Source organism: Pezoporus flaviventris, unplaced genomic scaffold (genome assembly GCF_033815535.1).
Source record: "Pezoporus flaviventris isolate CSIRO_AGI_PZ_B2104156 unplaced genomic scaffold, CSIRO_AGI_Pfla_v1 ptg000141l, whole genome shotgun sequence".
Taxonomy (NCBI): domain Eukaryota; kingdom Metazoa; phylum Chordata; class Aves; order Psittaciformes; family Psittacidae; genus Pezoporus; species Pezoporus flaviventris.
In genome coordinates, this window is record NW_026892689.1 from 399,721 (window position 1) to 424,196 (window position 24,476).

Below are 24,476 nucleotides of genomic sequence, written 5' to 3' on the forward strand. Positions count from 1 at the left end.
TCATGAAGTTCAACAAGTGCAAGGTCCTACACCTGGGTGGGAGCAATCCCAGGCACAGCTACAGGTTGTTAGAGTGGTGAGGTACTGGAATGGGTTGTCCAGGGAGGTTGTGAATGCTCCATCCCTGGCAGTGTTCAAGTCCAGGCTGGACAGAGCCTTGAGTGACATGGTTTAGTGTGAGATGTCCCTGCCCATGAAAGGAACTAGATGATCTTAAGGTCCTTTCCAACACTAACTATTCTATGATTCTAATATGCAGGGGAACTGATACAGCCCTGATCCTGGCACTGGTATTGCTGTCTACATCACTAAGACTGTTATGCTTCCAAGGGTCATCTAAAAATAAGGGTTGATGATATAGTCCCTAATCCTGAAGTTTGTTACATTTATATAAAAAGACCAAGATCAAGATTTAAGAGGTGTTTAAATCACAACCCTAGGTCTCCTGCTGCATGAAATGCTTAAAGCTTCTCAACCTGAAGATTTTATGGGTAACTAAAATCCCTCATGAAAAGAAAGGTTTTGCTAGCTTCAATGCACTTCATTTGTTTCTCAAATCGCACCTGCCTGTAAAGATTAATCGGGTCATGTAACTTTACTAACAAAATAGCAAAGCTATCAATGGGCTCTGTTAAGGACATGGGCTCTGTTAAGGACACCAAATGTTACTCAAAACGTTCCTCTTGGTGAGATTTCTTCAGACCAAGGTACACAGCTCATATCATCCAATCCTGTTCATTCAAAATATTTGATATCTGTGCCATTAATTACTATTTTTTTGTTTGGCTTTATCGCATGTAAGTTGGGAACTAACTTTTGATTATTTGAACTTGATTATCATCTCAGTGAGCGTCTATCTTCTATGAAGCGATGCCTTTTCTAATTAACTCACAAAATCTTCAATAATATCTCAAGTCCTTAGCTCAGGTCATTAGCACAGTATCATTAGATTAGGAGTCATTTAAATATTTCTATTTTCCTATGCAGAGTGTAAATATTAACTAAATTATTTAAGCAGTGTTTCCTGCTGGCTAGAGAATGCTTCAGGATTCACTCGATATGGCTTCTGTTCCCAAACCTCCAGAGATTCCTTGTGTTACTCAGTGAAATCATTGACTACTTATCTTAGGAATTTTTCAGAAGTTACTTTGACATCCTCAAGCTAATGATAAGACAAAAAGATAAATATATTTGTTAACTTTTCTCACTCACTAGAAAAGTGTAGTTAGAAATCATACGCACTTCAAATTTGTTTAATGTCTATGGAAAATAGTTAAATTTGGGACCTCCAAAAGTCCCAGATTTGGGACCTCCAAAAGTAGCTCAGCAGAGTTAGTTGCCATTGTAATATCCCTACAAGAAAACAATTATCAATTGTCTCATCAATTCAGGCATTAGGGACTGCACTCTTCTGTGGGACAATGAAATAGTGATCACCATGTTTCTGTCCAGATGCGTTGGATGGAACTTGTTTGACTATCTCTATAGACAAGGTATCATTTGCTGTCTTGGGCATCAATTTCTTTGAAGTAGTTTGGAATTTGCTTTCCTGTGAGATGATTCACCTGCCAAATACATGACATGAGCCTGCGCTGCTTGTTTGAGTGAGAGTATGATACTTTTGCCATTTACTCTGACTCCTAATAAGTAATATGTGCAAGTCCTTTCTGGAATTATAAGTGCAATTAATTTGGGGCACAGGGGAGCCCAGGTGTATTTACTAAGAGGAGGTAAGTCTATTGGGAAGCCAGACAGAAAGCTGAAACAGCATATTAGGTGTTAGTGCTTTCATGGATTCAGATGGGCTCTTTGTAGGATTGTTCATCACTGTGGTTTTAATTGAACACTGGCACAGACTTCAAAGAGAAGCATTGGATTCCTTGTCTTTTATACATTTAGATTAAGATTGGTTGTGTTTCTGAAAGATGTGCTTTCATGAAATATGAACTCTTGCATTAAATGTTGGTGTAAGCAGATGTAGATAGAAATAGATTTAGTGGACAGTTCTGTTCTGTTAGAATTCAGAACTGATCTAAATGAATGAAATCCTGGCATTGGGTCATATGGCAGGTATAAAAAAAATCAGAGAGTAAGTGTTTCCTTCCTGTATTAAGCAAGGAAAAAAAATCACTAAAATGGCATTCTTAATGCCTTCCTCTGAATTTTGCAGTAATATTTTTTTTTGCCTGAAGCTTATTCTCCAAGGATCCTTGCACTTCCTTAAAATACAATTCCTAAATATCTGACGTCACAAAATAATTTATTTTTAGCACCGTTGCCATTCTGCTCTTAAACCATCACCACCTAAACATGAAAGACTAGAAATGTGTGGATCTTACTGCTCTTATCTTTTTTTCCCTGCTGGCCCTGTGCCTATGGCAGGTAGGGGGTATCAGAGCATGGGACAGTGACAGACCGCAAACTAACAGGAAGTATGCTGAGGCTTAAAGATTCTTCTCTTTTCATTCCTTTTAAGAAACTACTTAATCTTTTGATGTTTTCAAATGTGTTGGACAAAAATCCCCACCTTTACAGCTTGGAGAAAACAGCAGCACGGCTGACTGGGATCACTTCTCAGTGGTGCCCAGTGGCAGGGCAGGATCAATGGGAACAAATGAAAATACACAAAATTCCATCTGAACATAAGAAAGCAGTTTTACTGTGAGGTGGTCCAGGGCCACATTCCCGAGGGAGGCTGTGGAGCCTCCATCCATGGAGATATTCAAGACCTCACTGGACATGGTGCTAGGCAACCTGCTGGGAGGTGATCTGGATTGAACAGAGTGTTTGAACTTGATGGTCTCTGGTGGAGTAGGGGAGTTGAACTCAAGATGTCCCTCCTGAGAACCTCTGCCACTTTGTGATTTTATGACTGAAGATACTAATCTTTCTCTCCTTTTGGTCTATTATTAGTTAGTGTTTGTTTTTTTTTTCCAAGCAATTTAAATTTTAATAGAAGAACAATGCACAAGCCTGGGGTTACCTTCTGCCATATATACCCCTATGGAGAAGAGGTTTAATCAGTTCATATTCTGTATTTACAGTTAATACTTAGAGACTTTAAGGAAGTATTAAATAGCTAATTTCCTCTTTAGGTTTCAAGTTGCACATGTCATTGTGCAGAAAATGATGGTGAACAGCTGGGAGTTAATGTGCCATACAAAATTCTTATGAATGTGTATAATAGAGTATATGCACATGCTATTGATCTTGTAAGAGTGGTATACATGATACATTCTTTAATTTCACTGGAGAGTTTTTTTTAAATAGGCTTTGATGATTTATGTTTCTGGAGTATATGTTTCTATTAAAAGTTGGGCTGGACAAGCTCAGGATGAAATTTTGAGAATAGGAGAAAAATACTGTTGAAGACAACCTTTCATTCTGAGATTTTAACCAGTTTCTGTGGGTATTTTCTGTGTAGTCATCCAATATGATATGTATACTTACATTTTTTATCTATCTTTTTTTTTTTTCTGGAAATTGACACATGAAGAAAAACAAAAGGGGGAATGGGAAGAAGGATGCTTATGAATCATGACCCTAGATTCTTTCTTTTCTCGAGAAAGAGTGGTAGGCATGATGAGCTTGAGCGGATTGTCCAAAACCAGCTCAGCTGCAGGTAGAAGATCTTTTTTGATTACAGTTGGATCACTGTCTTTGGGGGCAAGGCAACAGTGTCTGTCAGAGCTTTTGGTGAATTTTTTGGAGGCAAGAGAGTGTAGCTTTGCTGTGAATTCAATACAGGAGCTAACCCCACCAGGAAAGTGCCTGACTTCACCCACCTGGTTTACTGCAAATTGAAAACCAGCTTACCAAGCAAATAAACAAGGTTATAACTTGATTTTTCTCTGTTTCTTCACATTGCGGTCTTAAAATGTGGAAGCATAAACCTTCGGGTTCTTAGTTTGAAAGGTTTTTGAAGGGTTTCATCTGCAGGACAAGCCCCAGGTGCTTCAGATCCTTTCCCTGTGTAGTACTGAGTGGGTTAGTGCTTGATGTCGAGAAATTCTCTTCTGGCAAGGAGCTGGCAAAGCTTTCTTTATTGAAGACTGAATTCTTGCTGTGAATTTATGGCAAAAAATAAGTATCATTGTCCTTGTATTCTAGCTAGACAGAGTCTGGAATATGCCATTTGCACAAGATGGTAGAAAATGGCGTTGGGACTTAGGCTGTCCATTACATTTTGACTTGACTGTATGCTCCTGAGAAGTTTTGCCTGTGGTATGACAGCAAAACAGCAGACACAAAATCCCAAAAGCATGAGGGCTCATGGGGCACTGCAGCATTAGGCATAGTTACATGTGTGTAAAACTAGTCTGCTTTTTGGCACCTCTGAAAGTAAGGAAAATACGGTTGGTTTTGTAGAACAATTTTCAACATCACACAAAAAGGATTTTACCTTGTATTTGCTAACCAGAACTGAACTTTTGTTCTCCTCTGCACCTCAAAATAGAAAGTGACTCTCTCTGTGTTTCTGCTGCAGGCAGATGGGAATTAGCACATCTCTCTGAACAGTGCAGCAAAGTCCACCGTCTTTCTTTAAAACATGAAGCCTGACTTGCTTTTGCCAAATTAATCTGTCACAAACTTGCTCTCCATTCATTATCATCAATATAAGTTAGGAAGGCTTTTGCAAAGAGGTGATCATTTGCCTGTGCATTCTGTGTGGGTGCTGTCAGAGCACAAAGACCACTGGCAACACATGCCTGGGTATTAAGTCATCTGATGAGAACCACTGCTGTCTTCCTGCAGCAGTTTGTTCTTTCTATATGATCTGTATAGTCAGAGAGGAAAAATACCTTGGAGTACCCCATTGTCGGACAGGGCTTTTTATTTTAATAAAACAGAAAAGAAACATGAAAATGTCAGCTTAATCAAGCATTTAAATTTTATTAATCAAGTCTAATTTTTATGAGTGCAAATAGTCGCTGAAGCTGGACAAATTTGCTCTAGATTGCATCAGAAACATAATTTTAATATTTAATGGCCTGCTGAATTTAAATGGAAGATTATCTTTATGAAACATGCTTTTGATAATTTGCCATTAAATGAGAAATGAAAAAATCAACATTAATCTTACATAAAGGTTATTTAACTAAATATTGGGACTATAAATATTTTAAATGCATTATGCACTAATTTAACAGTCACACAGTACGCTATATAAAGACATAAGTTGGGCAGAAAGTGTTTCTTTCCTGCAGCATAATAGAATGTGATACTGCAAGTGGTTATCTTGGCTCTGGTTAAAAGAAACTGTGCTACAGTTATAATCCCCATGTCAGGGGTTTACATACAGTATCAAAGTATGGAGTAACCCTTCGCTGAAACTTTATGTGGCTGTTCTCCTTCCAGTAACAGTTACAAAATCCAAATGCAGTACAGAATTGGAATATTTTGGCTGGTTTGATCACCTGAAGACAACACATCAAAACCTTGGGTATCTCCAGCGTTTAAAAAAATCTGGATATTTTTTTCTTTTTTCTATCATAAATCACTTGGCTTTTTAATTAAAGTTTTCCCACATTTTTTCAAATACAGTCTTCCAATATTTCAGGCATCTAAAATAAAATTGAAGTTCACAGCTCATAGAGATATTTTTTCTATGAGAATGTTTTAATGATTTTTATTTTTTTAATCAAGATTTACATGGCAAAAAAACTCACTTGAGAGATTGTAGTATAAATAATCAATATAATATAACTCAACATCAGTTTAGTTTCCAATAAAAATTCCCATAGTCAGATTTCTCTTTATCTTCGGTTTACTTTTCTTTTACTTTAGCACATTTTAATTCAGCCTGGACTTTTGGCACTTTTTGTACTGCATTTTTATTGTATTTACCAAAATGTATCTATACCTGGAAAGTACCTGGAAAAATGTTAACTGAAATAATAATAGTGTGTATTACATACATTGTCACCTAAAATACATAATACAGCTTTTTTTCCTGTCAAAAAGTCTGTCAGCTCCAAATTTGAATCTAATAGACTGTGTCACACCTAGAAGCATAAAATTATTTGGATAAACGCTGTTCTATAAGAAAAGTGTATCTGGTCCCATTAGAATCTGAAAACTTTTTGAAGAGAAGTAGTAATAAGAGTGAAAACCATTATTGAGTTATTTTGTTGTTAATAAGACTTGTCATGAGTTAATAATTTGTGGTTTTATTAAAAAGTTTATTGTGAAGTCTTGACCAAGAATTCCGGCTCACAACATTTAGTGAAGGTGTTACTTTTAATAGTCCTGCACATTAATCTTGCCATTGGAATTTGGCCAAGCAAGGATGTCCTGGGTTCAGCAGTAGCAGTCATTTTTCTCCTTCTTGGTAGCTGGTGCAGTACCGTGTTTTGACTTTCGGCTCGGGAACAGAGCTGATAACAAGGATGTTTTGGTTTGGTCAAGGACTTTGTGAGCCTCATGCTCTGCCAGGGAGGAGGGGAAGCCAGGAGGAAGCAGAGACAGGACACCTGACCCAAACTGACCAAAGAGCTATTCCATACCACAGCACGTCATGCCCGGGATGTAACTGGGAGTTAGCTGGAAGGGCTGGGAGACTGCGGGGTTGGAGGAGGTATCGGTCAGAGCTTGGTCGGGCTTGGGGGGGGGGGGTGAGTTATCGGTTGGCTGGTGGTGAGGTGTTGTATTCTCTTCCCTTGTTATTTCCTTTATCATTGTTATTATTGGTGGTAGCAGTAGTGATCTGTGTTATACCTTAGTTACTAAACTGTTCTTATCTCAACCCTGGGAGTTGCATTCTTTTCGATTCTCCTCTCCGTCCCTCTGGGAGTAGGGGGAGGGCAAGAAGGAGGGGAAGTGAGTGAACGAATTACCTGACTGGGTTTAAACCATGACAAGGGAATGTTTTATTTTTTTGTTTTGCTGAACTAAAAATGAAGCATTCTGAGATCTGACACTTCAGTGTACAGTACACGTTGAAGCCTTTAGATGGAGACATACTTCAAATAAACATCTAATATTCAGTTCACAGCGCATTATGTAAATAGAAGAAAGAGCTAAAATAAATGTGAAATATTTAAAGAATTATAGAGAAGAAGGCTTATAAGTTGTGCCATTTTTACTTTAAAAATGACTCAGTCTAAACTACATTGGCAACTGAATTTTGAGGGCATATAAAGGTGACAGGAGGAAAAAGGTTACATGTTCTTGTATAATAAACTGTACTTACTGCCCATGCATGTTGCAAGAAATTTATTATACTGTAAATAAAGATTCTGTTGTTGACATTACAGAACTACTTGTAATCAGTAGCATGCATCAAAAGCCATCTGATAGCCATATTGAAGTCTCATTTCCTACTAAGAATCAGACTCAATAACAATATGAGCACTTCCCAGAATAAGCTAACAAAACGCATTCTGTAAGAAGGAATAATTGCATTTGAATGTCTGCAAAAGTCAGGAAGTATACTAGCGATAAAGTACTAATGCCTTTCTTTTTAGTTTTCTGTCTTCTGTATTGCAATATATTTAACCTTACTGGCAAGCTTATCACACTAATTATTATTACATCTAATGGCTCAGTTATCTTGATGATTACTGCAGATGAAATACCCCAAGGTCAAAACATTAATAGTGTAAATCAAGATCAGCTGTATTCCAGATACACTACACTCTTAAATCAGAATCTGTTAATTTAATTTTTATTTTCCTTATAAATGTGGTATGAAAAAGGTGGGCATTTTAATTAAGCTGTATCTCCTGTAAAGTTTCTCCTCTACAATTCCATGAAAGAAGGAGACACATCTTGTGAAAATGAGCACAAAGCTGCTGCTGCAGCAGGCTTATTGATGACACACATTTTTGCTTCAACTTGAAGTACCTGGGTACCTGGAGATAACCTGTGAGAGCCCAGGTGGTTTTATGCATCCTTCTTAATCTGTATGCATTGCACAACTTTATACTGTACCTACACATAAAGGATTTAGCAGCATGCAAGCACAAAGAGCCATTTATGTTTGGACAGTATGAATTATCATGAAATCCAAACCACAGTTCTGACCACATTCACTGCACATCTAAAATGTGATTAATTTGGAACCAATTCTCATTCTGTCATTTGTTTTTTCTTATGAATGTTAATACCTATATATGAAAATACAAATATCTGCAAGTATCTTGACACCATAACATGTGATATAGCATAAAATGTTTTTATTTTGTTATTCATTTGAAACCACCTATTTGTGTTCGAAGGACTACATCAAGTAAGATACAAGCAAATGTAGAGAAGGGCTAAGCAGTGGGGCATTGCTTCACATTAAAGAAAATAGCAAGGTAACTCATCAGGATTATCAGCAGTGGTAGTGCTTCTCCTTTTTTCTTTATCTTGTGTATTGGTGCCAAACATGTACCTGGTATTGTTAAAATGCAGGGATATCAGACTATGTTCTGTGTAGGTGTTTCTGTTGGATCAGCCAAAGAACTTTTAAGACAGTGCATGGAGTGACTTGTGGTTTGCACATTGTGTGTGAGAAATGGCAGGCTGATACTAAGAGAGAAGGACCTTTCATTTAAAGTGGTATTAAGTTCAATGCGTCATTTTTCTGTGGAGTCTTTAGATTCACCAGTGTCCTGGGTTCAGCTGTAGCAGTCATTTTTTTCCTTCTTAGTAGCTGGTGCAATGCTGTGATTTTGACTTTCAGCCTGGGAACAGCGCTGATAACACCGATGTTTTTAGTTGCTGGTCAGAATGTTTACTCTGAGAACGACTTTCTGAATCTCATGCTCTGCCAGGGAGGAGGGGAAGCCGGGAGGAAGCAGAGACAGGACACCTGACCCAAACTGACCAAAGAGGTATTCCATACCACAGCACGTCATGCCCAGGATGTAAACTGGGGGCAGTTACCTGCAATGGTTAGATCACTGCCCGGGTCCAGCAGGTTATCGGTCAGCGGGTGGTGAGCGGTTGTATTCTCTTGCCTTGTTATTTCTCTTATCCTTATTATTATTGGTGGTAGCTATACCTTAGTTACTGAACTGTCCTTATCTCAACCCATGGGAGTTACATTCTTTCGATTCTCCACCCCATCCCTCCGGGAGCAGGGGGAGGAATTGGGGGAGTGAGCGAGAGGCTGCGTGGCTGGGCTTAAACCATGACAAGGAGGTATTTCAAAGTTCTCTGCAGTCATGGGCCTTTGATTCAATGTGCTTGTACATAACTAGGATGCCATCATAGTTTGCAGATAATGAGGTTAGAAGTAATAATTGGTTATGTTCTCAGAGATCCTATTCTGTTTGTTAGTCAATAGATCATCTTGAGAATAAATTCAAATTGTACTTAATTTTCAGCTTCCTCAGAAGACTCAGACTTCCTCAGAAACTACAAAACCAGGTTTTCTTTGGCATGCAAATGTGGTGGTTGTGCTTCCTTCTGCTAACCTGCTATAACGTAGCTGCACACCATTGCAGCAGAACAGATGCTCCTCTGGCCTCCTGTGGATTATGAATCACAGATTATTTATAGTCAGAGTTCCTCAAAGCGGGTAAGAATGGATCGGGAGCAATGGCTGTACATAGGAATTAGACTGCATACTCCTTCTGATTAATAAGCTTTTAGTAGAGCTATTTTGCACAGGAAGGATCTTAACTTTGTAACATTTAAACATCATCTGCTCAATCTTTGGCATTGAAGTAGCTGACATGCTGTATCTGAGGCTGTCTACACGTGTATTCGTATTGCATTCAAGGGACAGTGCCAAGAAACAGGTTCTTTCAAGACCTTCTACCAATATGAAGCATATAAGTCTGTGACAAGTGACATTACAGAAGGTCATGTCACTTTTAACTGCTTGCATTAGATCTTTCTGATTATCCCAGTGCCCTTCCTTTGTTCGATTAATACTACTTGATTTCAAGCAACGTATCGGAAGGCATAATTTAGAATGAGTATTCTAGGGACAGTCTAAGATTTTTACCACAGAATTTTTAATAAAATAACACTGTTTCATTTTACCTTCCTATGCTTTTTCCTGTCCTCCTCCTCTTTCCTCTCCCTCCATTGCCATCTCTTCCCTCCCTCCATCACACCTCCCTCAAGTACAATGCTTAACTCAGAGATCTGAATAACTGCTGTGTTCCTTCAAACCAAGGAGCACATGTGCACTTTATTTGAATAGCAATGAGGCAGAATCAAAGGGAAAAAAATCTGTTGTATTTTTTCCCTGCAATATTCTTACTACAATGTTGCACTGAAATCTGTTGCTCAGTCCCACTGTACCTCACTTGAATAGCCTTGATTTGTTCTGCAAAAAGAAATTGTACTTCAGTAAATGGCTTTTGTAAGGCTTTGGCATATCAATTCCTCATATATCATATGATTATGAAGGATCTACTTTCTGTGTTTTAATTTGCTTTGAAGATCTGGAAATGCTTGTTATAGTGAACTAATAAATTGTGTTATTGTGTCCATATTGTCTGAATGTTCAGGGTTTGTGTTTTTATTTTGAACTCTTCCTTTTGAATTTCAAGACAAGCGAAAGCATGGGCTATGTTTCGTGTACTATAAAGAATCATTTATGCATCTTGGGCATAGAATCACCTTTACTACATTTTATTTTGCTGAAATATTTGAATTTTGTTTTAGTTTCCAGACAATTCAGTACTCCAAATCTCAATGTAATTGCTGATATGACTAACCTAGAACAAGAGCACAGAGTGGTAGTGGCTTTTGAATAAAAATAAAATTGAATGGAGGAGCTGGAGATATGGGCTTAGTCCTGGGCTTCAAGCAATTTCAAAGGACTTTTTATGTCCTCTGAATGAGTTAACATTTTGCCACTCTATAGAAGCTTGTAAAGTAGTTTGAGATCATTAGATGGGGAAGGAAAAAAAAAATCAATAAAAAATTGAGTTTAAAGTCTTATTATCTGGATAATTTTGAATGGGTATTGTCATGCAAGAGATTTCAGCAAGGTTCCATCATCTGCAACAATTTTAGAGGTTTCCAATTCAGCTAATTGTATCCATGCTAACTTTAGCGCTAATGTGAGATAGGTGTTCTGCTGTTCAATCCGGTCAAGCTGGGGAATTTCTGGATGTACATAAAGAGACCTTTAAATCTCTGGGGAATATTCATGTTGAAAAGTATGAGACCTAGTGTGTTTAGTCAGCTCCAGGCGTAGGCATTATCTGAGTCAACAGATTCAGGTTTATATCTTGGGCTTCAGTCACATAATGATGTAATTACAGACTTTTCTGCATGTGGCAAAGCTGATTTAAGAAGTTTTATATCTTGCTGAAGCCCTTAATGGCTTGTATTCATCCTCTCTTTTCAGTTCACTATTAGAGCTAATGCTGATGTTTTTGGAACTGGTTGGTAAACCGGGTCACTGAAACCATCCACCTTTAAAGTTTTAGGGTAGGTAGGTCCTGCATATGGCTATGAGCAATCCCAAGAACAGCTACAGGCTGGCTAGAGACTGAATTGAGAGCAGCCCTGAGGAGAAGGACTTCGGGAGTGCTGGTTGTTGAGAAGCTCCCTGTGACCTGGTAGTGTGCTCTTGTAGCCCAGAAAGGCAACCCTGGAAGTGTTTAAGGCCAGGTTATACATGGCTTGGAGCAGGCCAGTCTACTGGAAGGTGTCCTTGAGGTGGCAGGGGTTTGAAAGTAGATGGTCTTTAAGGACCCTTCCAACCTAGCCGTTCTATGATTCTGTGACACACTTGTGAGGTGGGCTGATGCCAACCTTATGAAGTTTAAGCATGACAAGTGCAAGGTTCTGCACCTGGGTTGGAGCAATCCTAAACACAGCTACAGGTTGGGCAGAGAAGAGGTTCAGAGCAGCCCTGCAGAGAAGGACTTGGGGGGTGTTGATTGATGAGAAAATGAGCATGAGCCGGCTTCAGTGTGCACTCACAGCCCCGAAAGCCAACTGTATCCTGGGCTGCATCGAAAGGAGCGTGACCAGCAGGTTGAAGGAGGTGATCCTGCCCCTCTACTCTGCTCTCATGAGACCTCACCTGGAGTATTGTGTGCAGTTCTGGTGCCCTCAACATAAAAAGGACATGGAACTGTTGGAATAAGTCCAGTGAAGGGCCATGAGGATGATCAGGGGCTGGAGCACCTGCAGTATGAAGAGAGGCTGAGGAAGTTGGGGCTGTTCAGCCTGGAGAAGAGAAGGCTGCATGGAGACCTCATAGCAGCCTTCCAGTATCTGAAGGGGGCCTATAGGGATGCTGGGGAGGGACTCTTCATTAGGGACTGTAGTGACAGGACAAGGGGTAACGGGTTAAAACTTAAACAGAGGAAGTTTAGGTTGGATATAAGGAGGAAATTCTTTCCTGTTAGGGTGGTGAGGCACTGGAATAGGTTGCCCAGGGAGGTTGTGAATGCTCCGTCCCTGGCAGTGTTCAAGGCCAGGTTGGATGAGGCCTTGGGTGATATGGTTTAGTTTGAGGTGTCCCTGCCCATGTCAGGGGGGTTGGAACTGGATGATCTTAAAGTCCTTTAGAACCCTAACTACTCCATGATTCTATGATTCTCTATAACTGCCTAGCTTACAGCAGGTCAGAGGCTGCGGAAGATTCCATTGTCATGCTGCTCCTGATAAAATTGTTCTCTGGGTAGGAAAGCATTGAAGAGCAATTGTTCCTTAATTGTTTAGGTCATGCTTCTGCCTTGAGGTTTTGGACATGCTAACTCTTCACCCTTTCTTTGTGTTTCTAGTTCTTTTGGTTACAAGCTTCAGGACAGAGCAGATAGCAGACAGAATTGGAGGCTACTTCCCCTCCAAAATCCCAGGCTTGCTGTCAGAGGGGTTTTGGGACTGAGTTTAATCAGGGATGAGCAGGTGGAACTGAAAATGTTTTGAACTCTGCAGTTGACTTGCACGTATGCAGAGTGCTCTTCTAGACATTCATATTGAGTACGCCTACGTGTTGCTTACATGTTACATGGGCTCATGTAACATGATTAACTGGAAGCTTCATGATGGTTGAGTTACCTCAGAGAAAGGCACCTAATACACACCCATATCACTTTTAAGTTCTCTTGCCTGAATTTGGCTCTTGGATAGTGTTAAAGTCCATTTCATCTTTGGACATGGAGTTGGACTTAATGAAAATATCCTTGCAGCAGTGTTTGTTGGGGATGATCCTGAAGTTTTATTTTTAATGTGTTGTCTTAAATGACAAGTACCCTGTAACTGTTTGTAGCTTCATTATATGACAAAGTGAACTATCTCATTTTAGCTGGTTTCAAGTCTGTAAAATAGGCACAAGTATTAATGTTGCATACTGTCCTGGGTTCAGCAGTAGCAGTCATTTTTCTCCTTGGTAGCTGGTGCAGTGCTGTGTTTTGACTTTTGACCTGGGAACAGAGCTGATAACAATGATGTTTTGGTTTGGTCAAGGACTTTGTGAGCCTCGTGCTCTGCCAGGGAGGAGGGGAAGCCGGGAGGAAGCAGAGACAGGACACCTGACCCAAACTGACCAAAGAGGTATTCCATACCACAGCACGTCATGCCCAGGATGTAACTGGGAGTTAGCCAGAAGGGCTGGGAGACTGCAGGGTTGGATGAGGTATCAGTCGGTGCTCCGTCAGGTGGGGTGGGGCAAGTTATCGGTTGGCTGGTGGTGAGGTGTTGTATTCTCTTCCCTTGTTATTTCCTTTATCATTGTTATTATTGGTGGTAGCAGTAGTGATCTGTGTTATACCTTAGTTACTAAACTGTTCTTATCTCAACCTGTGGGAGTTGCGTTCTTTTTGATTCTTCTCTCCGTCCCTCCGGGAATAGGGGGAGGGCAAGAAGGGGGGGAAGTGAGTGAACAGGCTGTCTGGCTAGGGTTTAAACCACAACACATACCAACAAGTTTTTCCTTGTCTTGTCCTTTTTATGCATATTTTACAGTACATAATACAAACTTTTTGCATCCATAATATGAGCCTGGGCTACGTAGATCTTTGCTGACCTTCATCATGGCTGTTCTTATATCCTAGTAAGTCCTTAAATAATGATAAATAAGTATAAATAATGATCTAAAGTGTCACATTATTTTCTGGTTATGAGGAGGTACAATTTCATTTCAATTCCATAAATACAAAATTTTTCCCATAGGGTGGGCTGAAGACTTGATCACAGTGTTACGAGAGAGGGATTTTTGATTTTTTTGTTTGAACCTGTCTCTTACCTCAGAAAATCACTTAATCTCTCTGTAAAGTAGATTTAACAGTGGTTCATTTGATGCTTATGGTGTGATTATTAATATTTGTAGAATGAATTGCATTTATGTATGTGTTTGATAGTGTTACACTGAACAGCCTTTAAATGGAAAAATACCTAGAGGCAGACACAGCAACTGCAGCTAGCAATGAATGTGCATGAAGTCAGATGCACAGACTGTATAAAATCACTAGCAAGAAACACTGCTAATGCTGACAGAGCTTGTGGTATATATCATTGTTGTGGATCATAAGGAGATAAGCCAGTATTAATTTATTCCCAGTTGTGTACTCTTCAAAAATCTATTGGTGAATGCTGTAAATTCTATTTTAAATGTTGCACTTTTCTGTAGGTAACAGTAATTAAAAGAAAGCAAACATCTGTATGTGCTGCATGTGCACCAGCGGAGCTAACAAAGGATTTCTTTAATTAAAACAATCATATATTGAGTTTTGAATTACCTTTTAGATACTTAAATTGTCAAGCAAGCATTTTGTGCAGGAAGGGTTTTCAGTATGTAATTCCCAAAGGTAAGTCAATTAAAGCTGCAACACTTTCCTGAATTTGAATCTCTAGATCAACTGCTTTTTTCCTAGTTGTACATTTTCCTTCTGTGCATTTATTTCAAATGTTAATAAAGTTTTCATCTACAAAAGGTTCAGAATTGACAGAACAAAACTCTTCCTTTTTAAATCATGACAACTACTACTGTTTCTGTCTGCAGGTAGTGGAGGACATGCTAGAGGACGAGGAAGAAGAGGATGACAGAGATGACAAGGTAATTATCTTTCCTAGCACTTGGGTAGCTGCGGAGGGGAAAATTTAGACGTGACACTGTTTTTACAGACAGTTAAAAAAGGAGTTGAAGTGTTTTAGTCCAGAAAATCAGACAGAGCTGTTTATCATCCTAACAATGCTACAGTGCATTGCAGGAAAGGACAGAGGACTATAAATCCTGCTTTTTCTGGGTGTTTTTTTTCTTGGTCCAAAGCTGAACCATTTTTTCTGCCAGGAACAAAAATAGTGCAGCCTGTCTGGAACTTGATACCTCTTGTGAAGATAACTGCAGTGACAACTGGTTTTGAAGGACAAAAGATTGTCCTGAGTATTACAAATAGAGCTGCACTTTAGGGGGAAAATGGTGTGTCAATAGCAACTCCATACTGATTAAAGTGGGATATTTACATGTATAATTTTCAAGGAATTACTTGCTGGAAGAATGGCTGAGATATCGTGAACGTTGTTTGACATTTAAATAATCACAATGCTTATAGACATCAACTTGATTTGAAGTTGGCATTGTGTCCCAGCAAGCCAGAATTCTGATACAGATCATTCAGCCATTTGAGCAAATGTGGTTCTGTTTGGAGGTGGCTGGTTGGGTTGAGGATTGCAACTGCAGTAAATAACAGCTCATTTCCACACCTTATTGAGCCAAGCTATGGGACTGCTTGGATTGCTTGTCCCTTAAGGAGAGGGAAAAGCCAGAGAAAAGAAATTAGAATGACCTTGCACCACTGAAGCAATGGCTGATGCTGGCAGGACAGCTTTCTGGTGAGACGAGTACAGTGAAGACAGCCCCATTGTTGCTGGTATTTTCATACCAGGAAGGTGATATTTGTGGAAGAAAAGAAAAGGGGAAAATTTTTACAAGAACTCTGAATTAAAATACAGATGATTTTGACCTTCACAGATGTTACCACACTTCTGTTGTAGTACAGCAATGATTTTTTCCTTTTTTTTTCAAGGGGAGAAAAGAAGCGTATCTTAATTTATGGCCTTGACCTTTGTTTCTAGTTGAGATGTACAGTTACATACCACTGTAAGAACTCATATGATGGCAGAAGCATTTGAAATGTCAGAAAATTCACTGTGATTAGTTAATCCTCTGAATGATTATTTTTCTGTTAGCTAACACCTAAGATCTGAGAGATGATAAAAAAGGAGTATTTTGCTCATTGCATTGCCAGCTCAAATCTTTTACAATTGACAGAAAGTTATGATGTGATATTCTTCTATACATCACTTAAATTGTTAGCTACATCATTTATGAATCGGCAAACACTGTAGTAAGAAAACCTTCTTTTACAAAACACGTGCTGGTTTTTAACACTAAACGATATGAGCACACACTTCTGGCAATAAAATATATGATTTATTGCAAAGGTCAGTCATGTAGCTGTGGAGAGCTTGTATTTTAACTCAACATGCTGGCTTTTCTGATAAACACTGATCTGCCATCCATTTGAGGTCATTTTCTCTCGTTTCTCCCTCCTTTATTATTAGAGCTGGTGCAAAAGTATCATCCCAGTAACGTGTGTATTCCTGGATATTTTAATCACTGTGATTTGTTCACAAAGGTAGTGTTTGACTGCTTGCAGTTTAAGCCAGCCTATATACTTACTGCACAGTGTTTTCTGGAAAATGCTAAACAAACTCTTTTTAAAGGGAAGATGAGGGAGGGGGTCAGCCCTCTCTTTTCCTCCCCAGTTCCCAGGTGATTAGCAGATGGCAGGCAAAACATACCCAGTTAGAAATATCAGTGTAGGTTTCAATGTTGTGATCTAATATTCAGCTTTCTCAAGTTGACACAAAAGTTAAAAAAACATTTTTCTAGATCTAGTTACCAAGGTTGAATAAAAGTAAGTACTGACATTACCATGTGCATTCAGTGAGCCCTTTTACTGAATATTTAAGAGCTGTCTTTCTATACAGAAGGTGTTTAGGTTGATTTTTATAAATTCAAAGCTGTCTTCATCATTGGAAACATTTTGAGTTCTCGTGATTGAATATTCTCTTTGAATGGAAAAAGAAAATCACACTTTTTAAAGTAAGCATGTATAGACTACTGTGTACATTCAGTACTCTGCACAGTGGGCGTTATTTTGCACTGGGTGAAACTGTAAAACACCAACACGTTGTTAGGACTGAACTGTTTGTTGTTAGAAAATGGTAGGGTGTTTTTTTTCTGGTGTATGAGACATACTGTTAAATACTGCTGTCCTTCTTACATCTTTTTGTCAAAGTGGAAGGGTGCAGTTTCCTATTATTTTACTTCGTATATGTGTTTTCTTAAAGCCGTGTCCAAAATGGAGTTTTGCGAGAAGACATATGTATGTTTTGTAACACCACCTGGTAGTGGCCTCTGGCTTTTCCTGTTTCTTTTTTTTTCATATGGTATAATAGAAAATTCAGGTAAATGGGTCTTCTTATGCGATAAAAGTAAAAAGATTAATAAATGTGCCAAAGCCTCACTTTAATTGAAACTGAAGCATATGTTGCAAGTATGTAAAATACATCCTAGATGTCTGGCGATGGCCAGTGTCTTTGCTTTCCCTGATAATCACAAGGCAGCTATTAGTCCTGTAACCTTTGGACTTAACAGTAAATGGGCTATTACACGATGCAGAACTGGAGCATCTGTTTTCCATTCAGTAAAGACCCCTTGCAGGCTTTACCTAAGCCTATCCATATGTTTTCACTTAGCAGATTGTTGGGCGATTATGAAAAGTGTCTTTCTTTAGAGCCAGCTTAGATATTAGTCACTTGCTCGCAGTGAAAGGGCAACCTTTTGGCTACTTGATGAGGTCCACGTGGGCATGCACTGGTGTGAGTTATGGGACGTGTGATGGAGGGATGTTGCTCAACAATGCAAAGTTGCAGAGCTACAGGAGTAATAAACTGGGCATGATGAATGCTCAAGTGTATGCAATTATTTAAAATAATGCATTTCATGAATATTAGTGGTGTGTAATACTGAGGGGAGTTTGACAAGGTGGATCTGCACTTGCCACATTATTTAGTATTATTTTAATGTTAGGGATTTTAGTGACTTCTTTTTTGCCTTCTGCTGTATGTTAAGGTAGACAGGACTATCAATTTAAGGTAGCAGGAAGTTGTTTTGGTTTTTTTTTTAGGTTTTTAACTGGAGAATATTAACTTCTTAATTCCATGTTCAGTTACAATATGACTAATAAATTAAGATGGCAGGTACACTTCTTATATCGGTTACAAAGTGGTGCTTAGCAGCTGAACACTTTTTTTTCCTAATTTTATTTCTTTGTCCTATTATGTATTTAGGAACTGTTCATAAATTAATATTTCTTTTTTCCAAGAAATGACACTAGATTCTGTATTCCATATGTTCTGTACTGCTTGTGAAACCTATGCCAATGCCAGATTTACAGTTTAATCTGATTTCACTCCTGTCTCTTTTTTTTCTGTTGTCGTTGTTGTTGTTTGGCTCCCTTCCAAACACTGGCTTCACACTATCTTACCAAATAATGGTCACTTAAATTACATGAAGTCAAGTTATCAACAAGCTATCAAAAGGATTTTCACACAGTTATGTTATGATAATGTAGTGGTCAATATGCATAATCTACGTATATAGGATTTCAGTTTGTCTTTTAAGAGGCACTTGACTCATTTAAGAAGCTCCAGGTTAAGATTTCAGATGATCACAAAGAATCCCAATTCAGCATTTTCTGGAAAACCCTCAGCATGCCACAGAATTGGGCCAGTGAGCAATGCTACTATTGCAGATTTAAGTGGAAGAAGATGCATGGTACGAGCACTATTTTATTTTACCTTTTTATTAACAGTAATAATATTTTATTAATACAAAATATTCAAATCATTTGCACCCTTGACTACTCTCTCTCTAGGCTTTTGTTCTTTGGAAAATTCTTTGCAGTTCTGAGTCAATGTTACTACCTTTCAAGATAACTAGAAGATTTTATAATGAACAATAGTTGAGTCAAATTAAATTACATTTTAGAGCTGTTAATTGTCCTGCTGAGAAGTACCAACTTTATTTTCAGACCAAGATATGTTCCTAGCCTGTCTTAGAAGCATGCCCTGCATTTTGCCAAGATGATGAGGAAGAAGAAAGATAACTCCAATGTAGGCTATATTTTTATATCCTATAACAGAGAAGATTGTAGTCTATTGTAGTGGCAGTTATTTCCTATAAAATAAATAGTGGGAAAACAATACAGAAATAGAGAGTGGAGTGAGGAGAAAACTCTAGAATGAATAAATCCATAGATTCACCTTTAGCTTGATTCCACCATTAAATTCTACATGAATGTAGCACCTAAATACCAACTGTAAATTAAAACTTAGTAGCTTTCAGTGAAAACTTCATATGAAACTGCTGTTCCTTAAAAGCTTAGCTAAGTTATGTTTACTTATCAAACAAGCCTACAACAGGGCAATCTACAGTACATAGCTGCAGAGGTCAAACTTGTCAGTGCAGTTTGGGTTCAGCTCACCTTAGTTATTCATATAGAGGTGGTGATAGAAGGCATGTGATTTTTATCAAAACCATGCGTAATAGGAAGGAATGATGGTGTAGACTGCTTCAACCCCTACACTGGGTATCAGCTGTAGCTGTTTCTGATCATTGGATCACCCCAAAGTCACTTTTGTCGGGATGTACCTTGGATCATGTGGAGCCTTTGCACCAGAACTTCCGCAAAGAGCAGTTTTCACCCTGCCTCATTCTGGGGCATGGGATGTGCTTTGTGATCGAAGTGTACACCTTTGAAGACAGGTGACTTGGACAGCCTTCTGAGTGGCTTAGTTTTAATGAGATCAGACTTCTTCTTCCTGGTGCAGTCCTGAAATACTGTCAAAATTAGTGGAGTAAAATGAGTATTACTGACATCAGAATCTGAGATTTATATATGAAGTTTGGCACTCAAGGAGGTGTATGTGTGAGATGATGCCTGGGGGACTTTGGGTCTAAAAACTGTTGAATGAATTACACTTATCCATGTACATGGGCTTTTTTCACCTGCGACTAATATAGTGTGGATAATGTTCCTCATTTATTAAGTAACCCAAGTATAATTCAATGAATTATTAAATCAAATGAAGAATATGTCTTAATTATGTTAGCTGCTTCAGAATATGACATGATTTTGTCCTACAGTTTTCCTCTACCCTGAATATTATTTCTTAATATAACTAAGCAGATTGAAATCCTTTGAGACCAAGCAAAGGTTTATTTTCAACTAGCTCCTCAGAAAGTAACTTTATAAAATGGGATATAGTAAAAACATCTGTATGGTCTTCTCTGTGGCTCAGGGAAGATGAATTATGAGTTGAGGAAACAATCAAAAGCTTTTACAGCTGGTTCTCTTTGAAACCTTCCTTCAGGTTGGTTTACTCCTGAGCTCCAAAGGCCTCCAACTCTTATCTGGCTTTAAAAGTAGTGAGAATAGATCATTCTTCATTATCTAACAGAATTTTTTAACCTAGTTTCACAATGAATTATATTCTGTTTAAGCTGCTGCCATGAGCAGCTTGCAATTTGCGAGTGCTCAAGATGAGGTTTTATAGGCTTGGAGCAACCTGGTCCAGTAGAAGTTGTCCCTGCCCATGGCAGGGGGTTGAAACTGAATGAGCTTTAAGGTCCCTTCCAACCCAAACATACTAGGATTCTGTGATCGTAAGCAATCCATGTAGTCACTGATAGCTAAGTGACAGCTAGTGACCTGAATATTTCTCCAGGTTTCTCCATAGCTCCCCATTTTAGCCTTCTAAAGAACAGCACCAAACACCTGTTTTAGAGAAATGCCATTTGAACTTGTTCTTCAGCAACACGTAGAGCCCATAATACATTATTCTTCGTCTGAGTCCCACAGAAAGCAGAGAGTAATGGGTAAGGCAGAACTTTGGAAGCCTGGTAGAAGAAAAGTAATGTTTGAGATGTACTAGCCTGAGGATGAATGCTGCATGGGCCCAGTCCATGGTGGCAAAAATGTGGCTGCCACAGTCTCTGTGAATGAGAATGGAGGACCAGCAGAGGTGATGCTGTGAGAGAAGAAAGTGTCCATCAACGCAACTGTCTGTAAAATGAGTGGCATGTCATGTTCTGGGTTTTCAGCTGAGGTTTTATGCTGAGGGTCACAGCACAGCACAACTCAAAAGCCTACTTTTTAAGCTAGGTGTGTGCCTTTGACTTCGCTGAAATGTGAGAAAAATTTTAAGCTGAACTGCAAAAATTTGCCATGACATTTTATCAGGCATTGCTGTGCTTTATGGTGGAAAATACAGGAATATGGGAAAACAAACAAACTGCAAGTTCTTACAAACAATATGCATATATTCCATTTGTAGTTTGAAGTGTCTGTGTTGGTAGAAGATTTCATACTCTTTAGTTAGTATTGATATATGGGAATTTTCTGGACAGATCATTCAGGTAAAATGTGATCCCAGCAAAATGAAAGAGGCATCCCCATGCTCAGGAATTGAAGCTGAGAGCTTCCCCTAGAGGAGTGTGGTATGGAATTACAATTGATGCTGTGCAGTATCATCCACAAGGACACACACTGTGGTGTGATAGACAGCAGAGTCCACCACTGCTCAGGTTTCATCTGCTGGTAGATGAAGAGGTACATTTGGCGTAAACAAAACCTGTGGGCAAACAGTGCATACAACTATCTTCATTCTCTCTCCTTTTCATTTTGTAGATATGAATTTTATGCATTTGCTGATAACGCCTAGAAAAGCTCCAAAGGTGTGATATTTACCAGGGCAGTTTGACCTATAAATGAATTGTTGCGATTGCTTCAGAAGGCTTTCAGTACACTTCCATTCAGAACAGGCAACTGATTCTACCTGTCCCAGCAGGAGGAGATACAGCTCATAACTAGCAGGTATCTGTGGGTGGCTAGAGACTTTTCGCCGGTTTTGTTTGTAGGCATCTTCTGCTTCACTCTCATGGAGTATGCATGCCATTTTGAGGAAAAAACCATGTATTAGAATATTGATAAATAGGACGACATCATCTCTGCCACAAAAAGCTTTGTCTAGTCCTCAATCCTGCACTATTGCTTCCACTTTCTGTTGGAATATGTGTTAAAGCAGTTGTTTGTTCCTTCGTTTTTGTAGCTTCCTGGGTTTGGTGTCCGTTGACATCAGTTGTGCACCACATATGAAATGTGCTTATTTTTCAGTACTCCAGCCTTAGAGGCGATTCCTTAATCACAGGAAGTTTCCATTGAAACACTTCTGTATATTTTAAAGTGTAAGTGCAGGGAAAAATACATTGAGTTTTAGTGTGGGGCGAGTATATATTTTTGTTGATATTTAGCAGACTTGAAAATAACTGGTGAGATGTGTGGCTGCTATGAGAAGGATGGGGCTTTTCTAATTACTGTGGAACTCTTATCTCTACTTGCACAGTTTATGTGGGTTGGTGGTAGATCTGGCCAGCAGAAGAGGCAGCAGTTTGCCAGTCGTCGGTAGACTTGCTAAAGCCAAGCAGTTGATTTGTGAATTCCTACCTCTGTCATTGCAGAGCACCCTTTCAGTGGGGCTGGGACATCAGCTGCTGCTGCCTAGCATGGACTCATAAGAGGTCAAGTGTTGGAGCCAATTGCTGGCAAAGGAAATGGGTTTTCAGTGTATTTACTGACTATTATGTTGAGGTACACGTCAAGGGTACAAATGCCCACCTACAAGCCCTGTAAGAGCAGCTCTGAGTCAAGGAGTCTGAGCGAGCAAGAGGAGGAATACAGAGAGAGGTGTAGACAAAAGGCAAAAACCAATGTAGAGACAAGTTAAGGAGCAGGGGTGGCTGGATGCTGGCAGGCAGGAGTGTGGGGAAGGATGCTGGGATATACATCAGAAGGCAGAGAGAACCCACACAGCACTGGCTGGAGGTGTGCTGGGGAGTAGGCATGGACTGATCATCCACGATGCAGGCATGTGCAGAGCTTACCTTAAATCTCACATACTGTAATTTTGGAGCATTTAGCTTCATCATCTCACTACTTTGGATGTAGTCTTTGGTGTATGGTCAAAAATTAGAATTTATGGCATGTGGAAAAGGAGTAAACAGTTGTTTCAGCATTCTGGCTTAATATTAAATGTGACTTAAGGACTTGGCTGGTATCTGTGTTATCTACATGATCAGCAAGTTAATGTTTGGTTTGGGAGCCAGTGGGGTAATACGATAGGTTAACATACAGCTGTAGCAGTCTGATAATGCAGTGTTTTTATTGATCGTCTGTGTAACTACACCAGGTATTATGTTTGCTTGTCACAGTGCTTACTGCCTGGGGTAGTTGAGCAAGTTACTGTTCCACTGAGTTGACCCCAAACTCCCAAAGTCTTTCAAGCAAACTCCTCAGATTTCATACACTGGCAATTCCTTTCCTTTTCTAATGGGCTATATTAAAGAAAATGTGTCACCTTTTGCACCATGTAATACTAAACCAGATCAGAATTCATGCACAATTATGTCAGTGGAAATCTAATATTACAGACCTGCTTATCTTGAGATAGCACATGGAAAAATAAACTTGCACAACTGACAACTGACTTGATTCTGACAGTAATTTGTATGTGGTTGAGCCAAGGTTATTGGTTATTATATATAGGTTATTTTCATACATCTCAAAAAAACTTATAAGACATATGGCTAATAAATATTAAGGTATTGTTTCTTTCTCCTTTCTCTTTCTCCTAAATCCTTTCTCTTTTTATCATTTCTTGGCCTGCTTAAGTACTAAAGTAATGAAGTCCAGGATGGGAAAAACAGATTTCATGTTAGCAAACTTTTTTGTTCTGAAGGCTAAGAAGTTCAGAAAAACAAAATGGACACCACTCATTTACGTAATGTCACAGATATCTAATGGCATCCAGGTAACACAGAACTTTGAGAGAAAAACATTCTATTGAAAAACCATTGTTTTCTGTTTTTCTTTAACAGTGTGAAAAGGTCAGAACATCGTTGCTAATCTGAAGCTTTCTTGCAACCAGAAATAGTAATTTAAGATCTATTGCTCAGCAGATGTGCTTTTTAGTGTTTTACACAAAAGAATGGTGCAATTCCTCCTACCTTCAGCATATACATCTGTGGTTTTGCCCTTTAACGGATGGTATTAGCTATAATTTAAAATGAAGTATGAAAAAGCTGTTCCCCTTTAATTTAAATTCACCTGTAATTTAAATTTTTAATACCAATACAGAAAGAGTATATAGAAATCCTTTGGAATACTGTCTCTGCTGCTGAGTAGGAGGTTAATTAGTGGTTGGAATGGGGTTTTCTTGTTTTGTTTGTTTTGTTGTGTGTGTTTGTTGGTATTGGGGGGGGGGGGTGGGTTTGGTTTGGGGTTTTTTGTTTTTTGTTTTTTTCTTTTTTTTTTAATTTTGGAAGGAATTTGAAAATTTGAAGGAATTTGAAATTTCTGCATAAGTTTGTGTGCATCAAAGCATCTTCCTGTCTATTCTGTGAAGACCCAGGGATTCTTTCCTTCACACTCTCAAAGAACAGA

General features: G+C 38.9%; 1 protein-coding gene across 1 annotated transcript in view; it reads left to right on the forward strand.

The window, feature by feature from the left end:
- Window positions 1-24,476, forward strand: part of MCTP1 (multiple C2 and transmembrane domain containing 1) — a 259,309-nt gene that overhangs the window by 205,259 nt on the left and 29,574 nt on the right. The window contains exon 17 of the mRNA XM_061479092.1: window positions 14,909-14,962. Coding sequence (XP_061335076.1) covers window positions 14,909-14,962 — 54 coding nt within the window. The remainder of the gene's footprint in view (window positions 1-14,908; window positions 14,963-24,476) is intronic.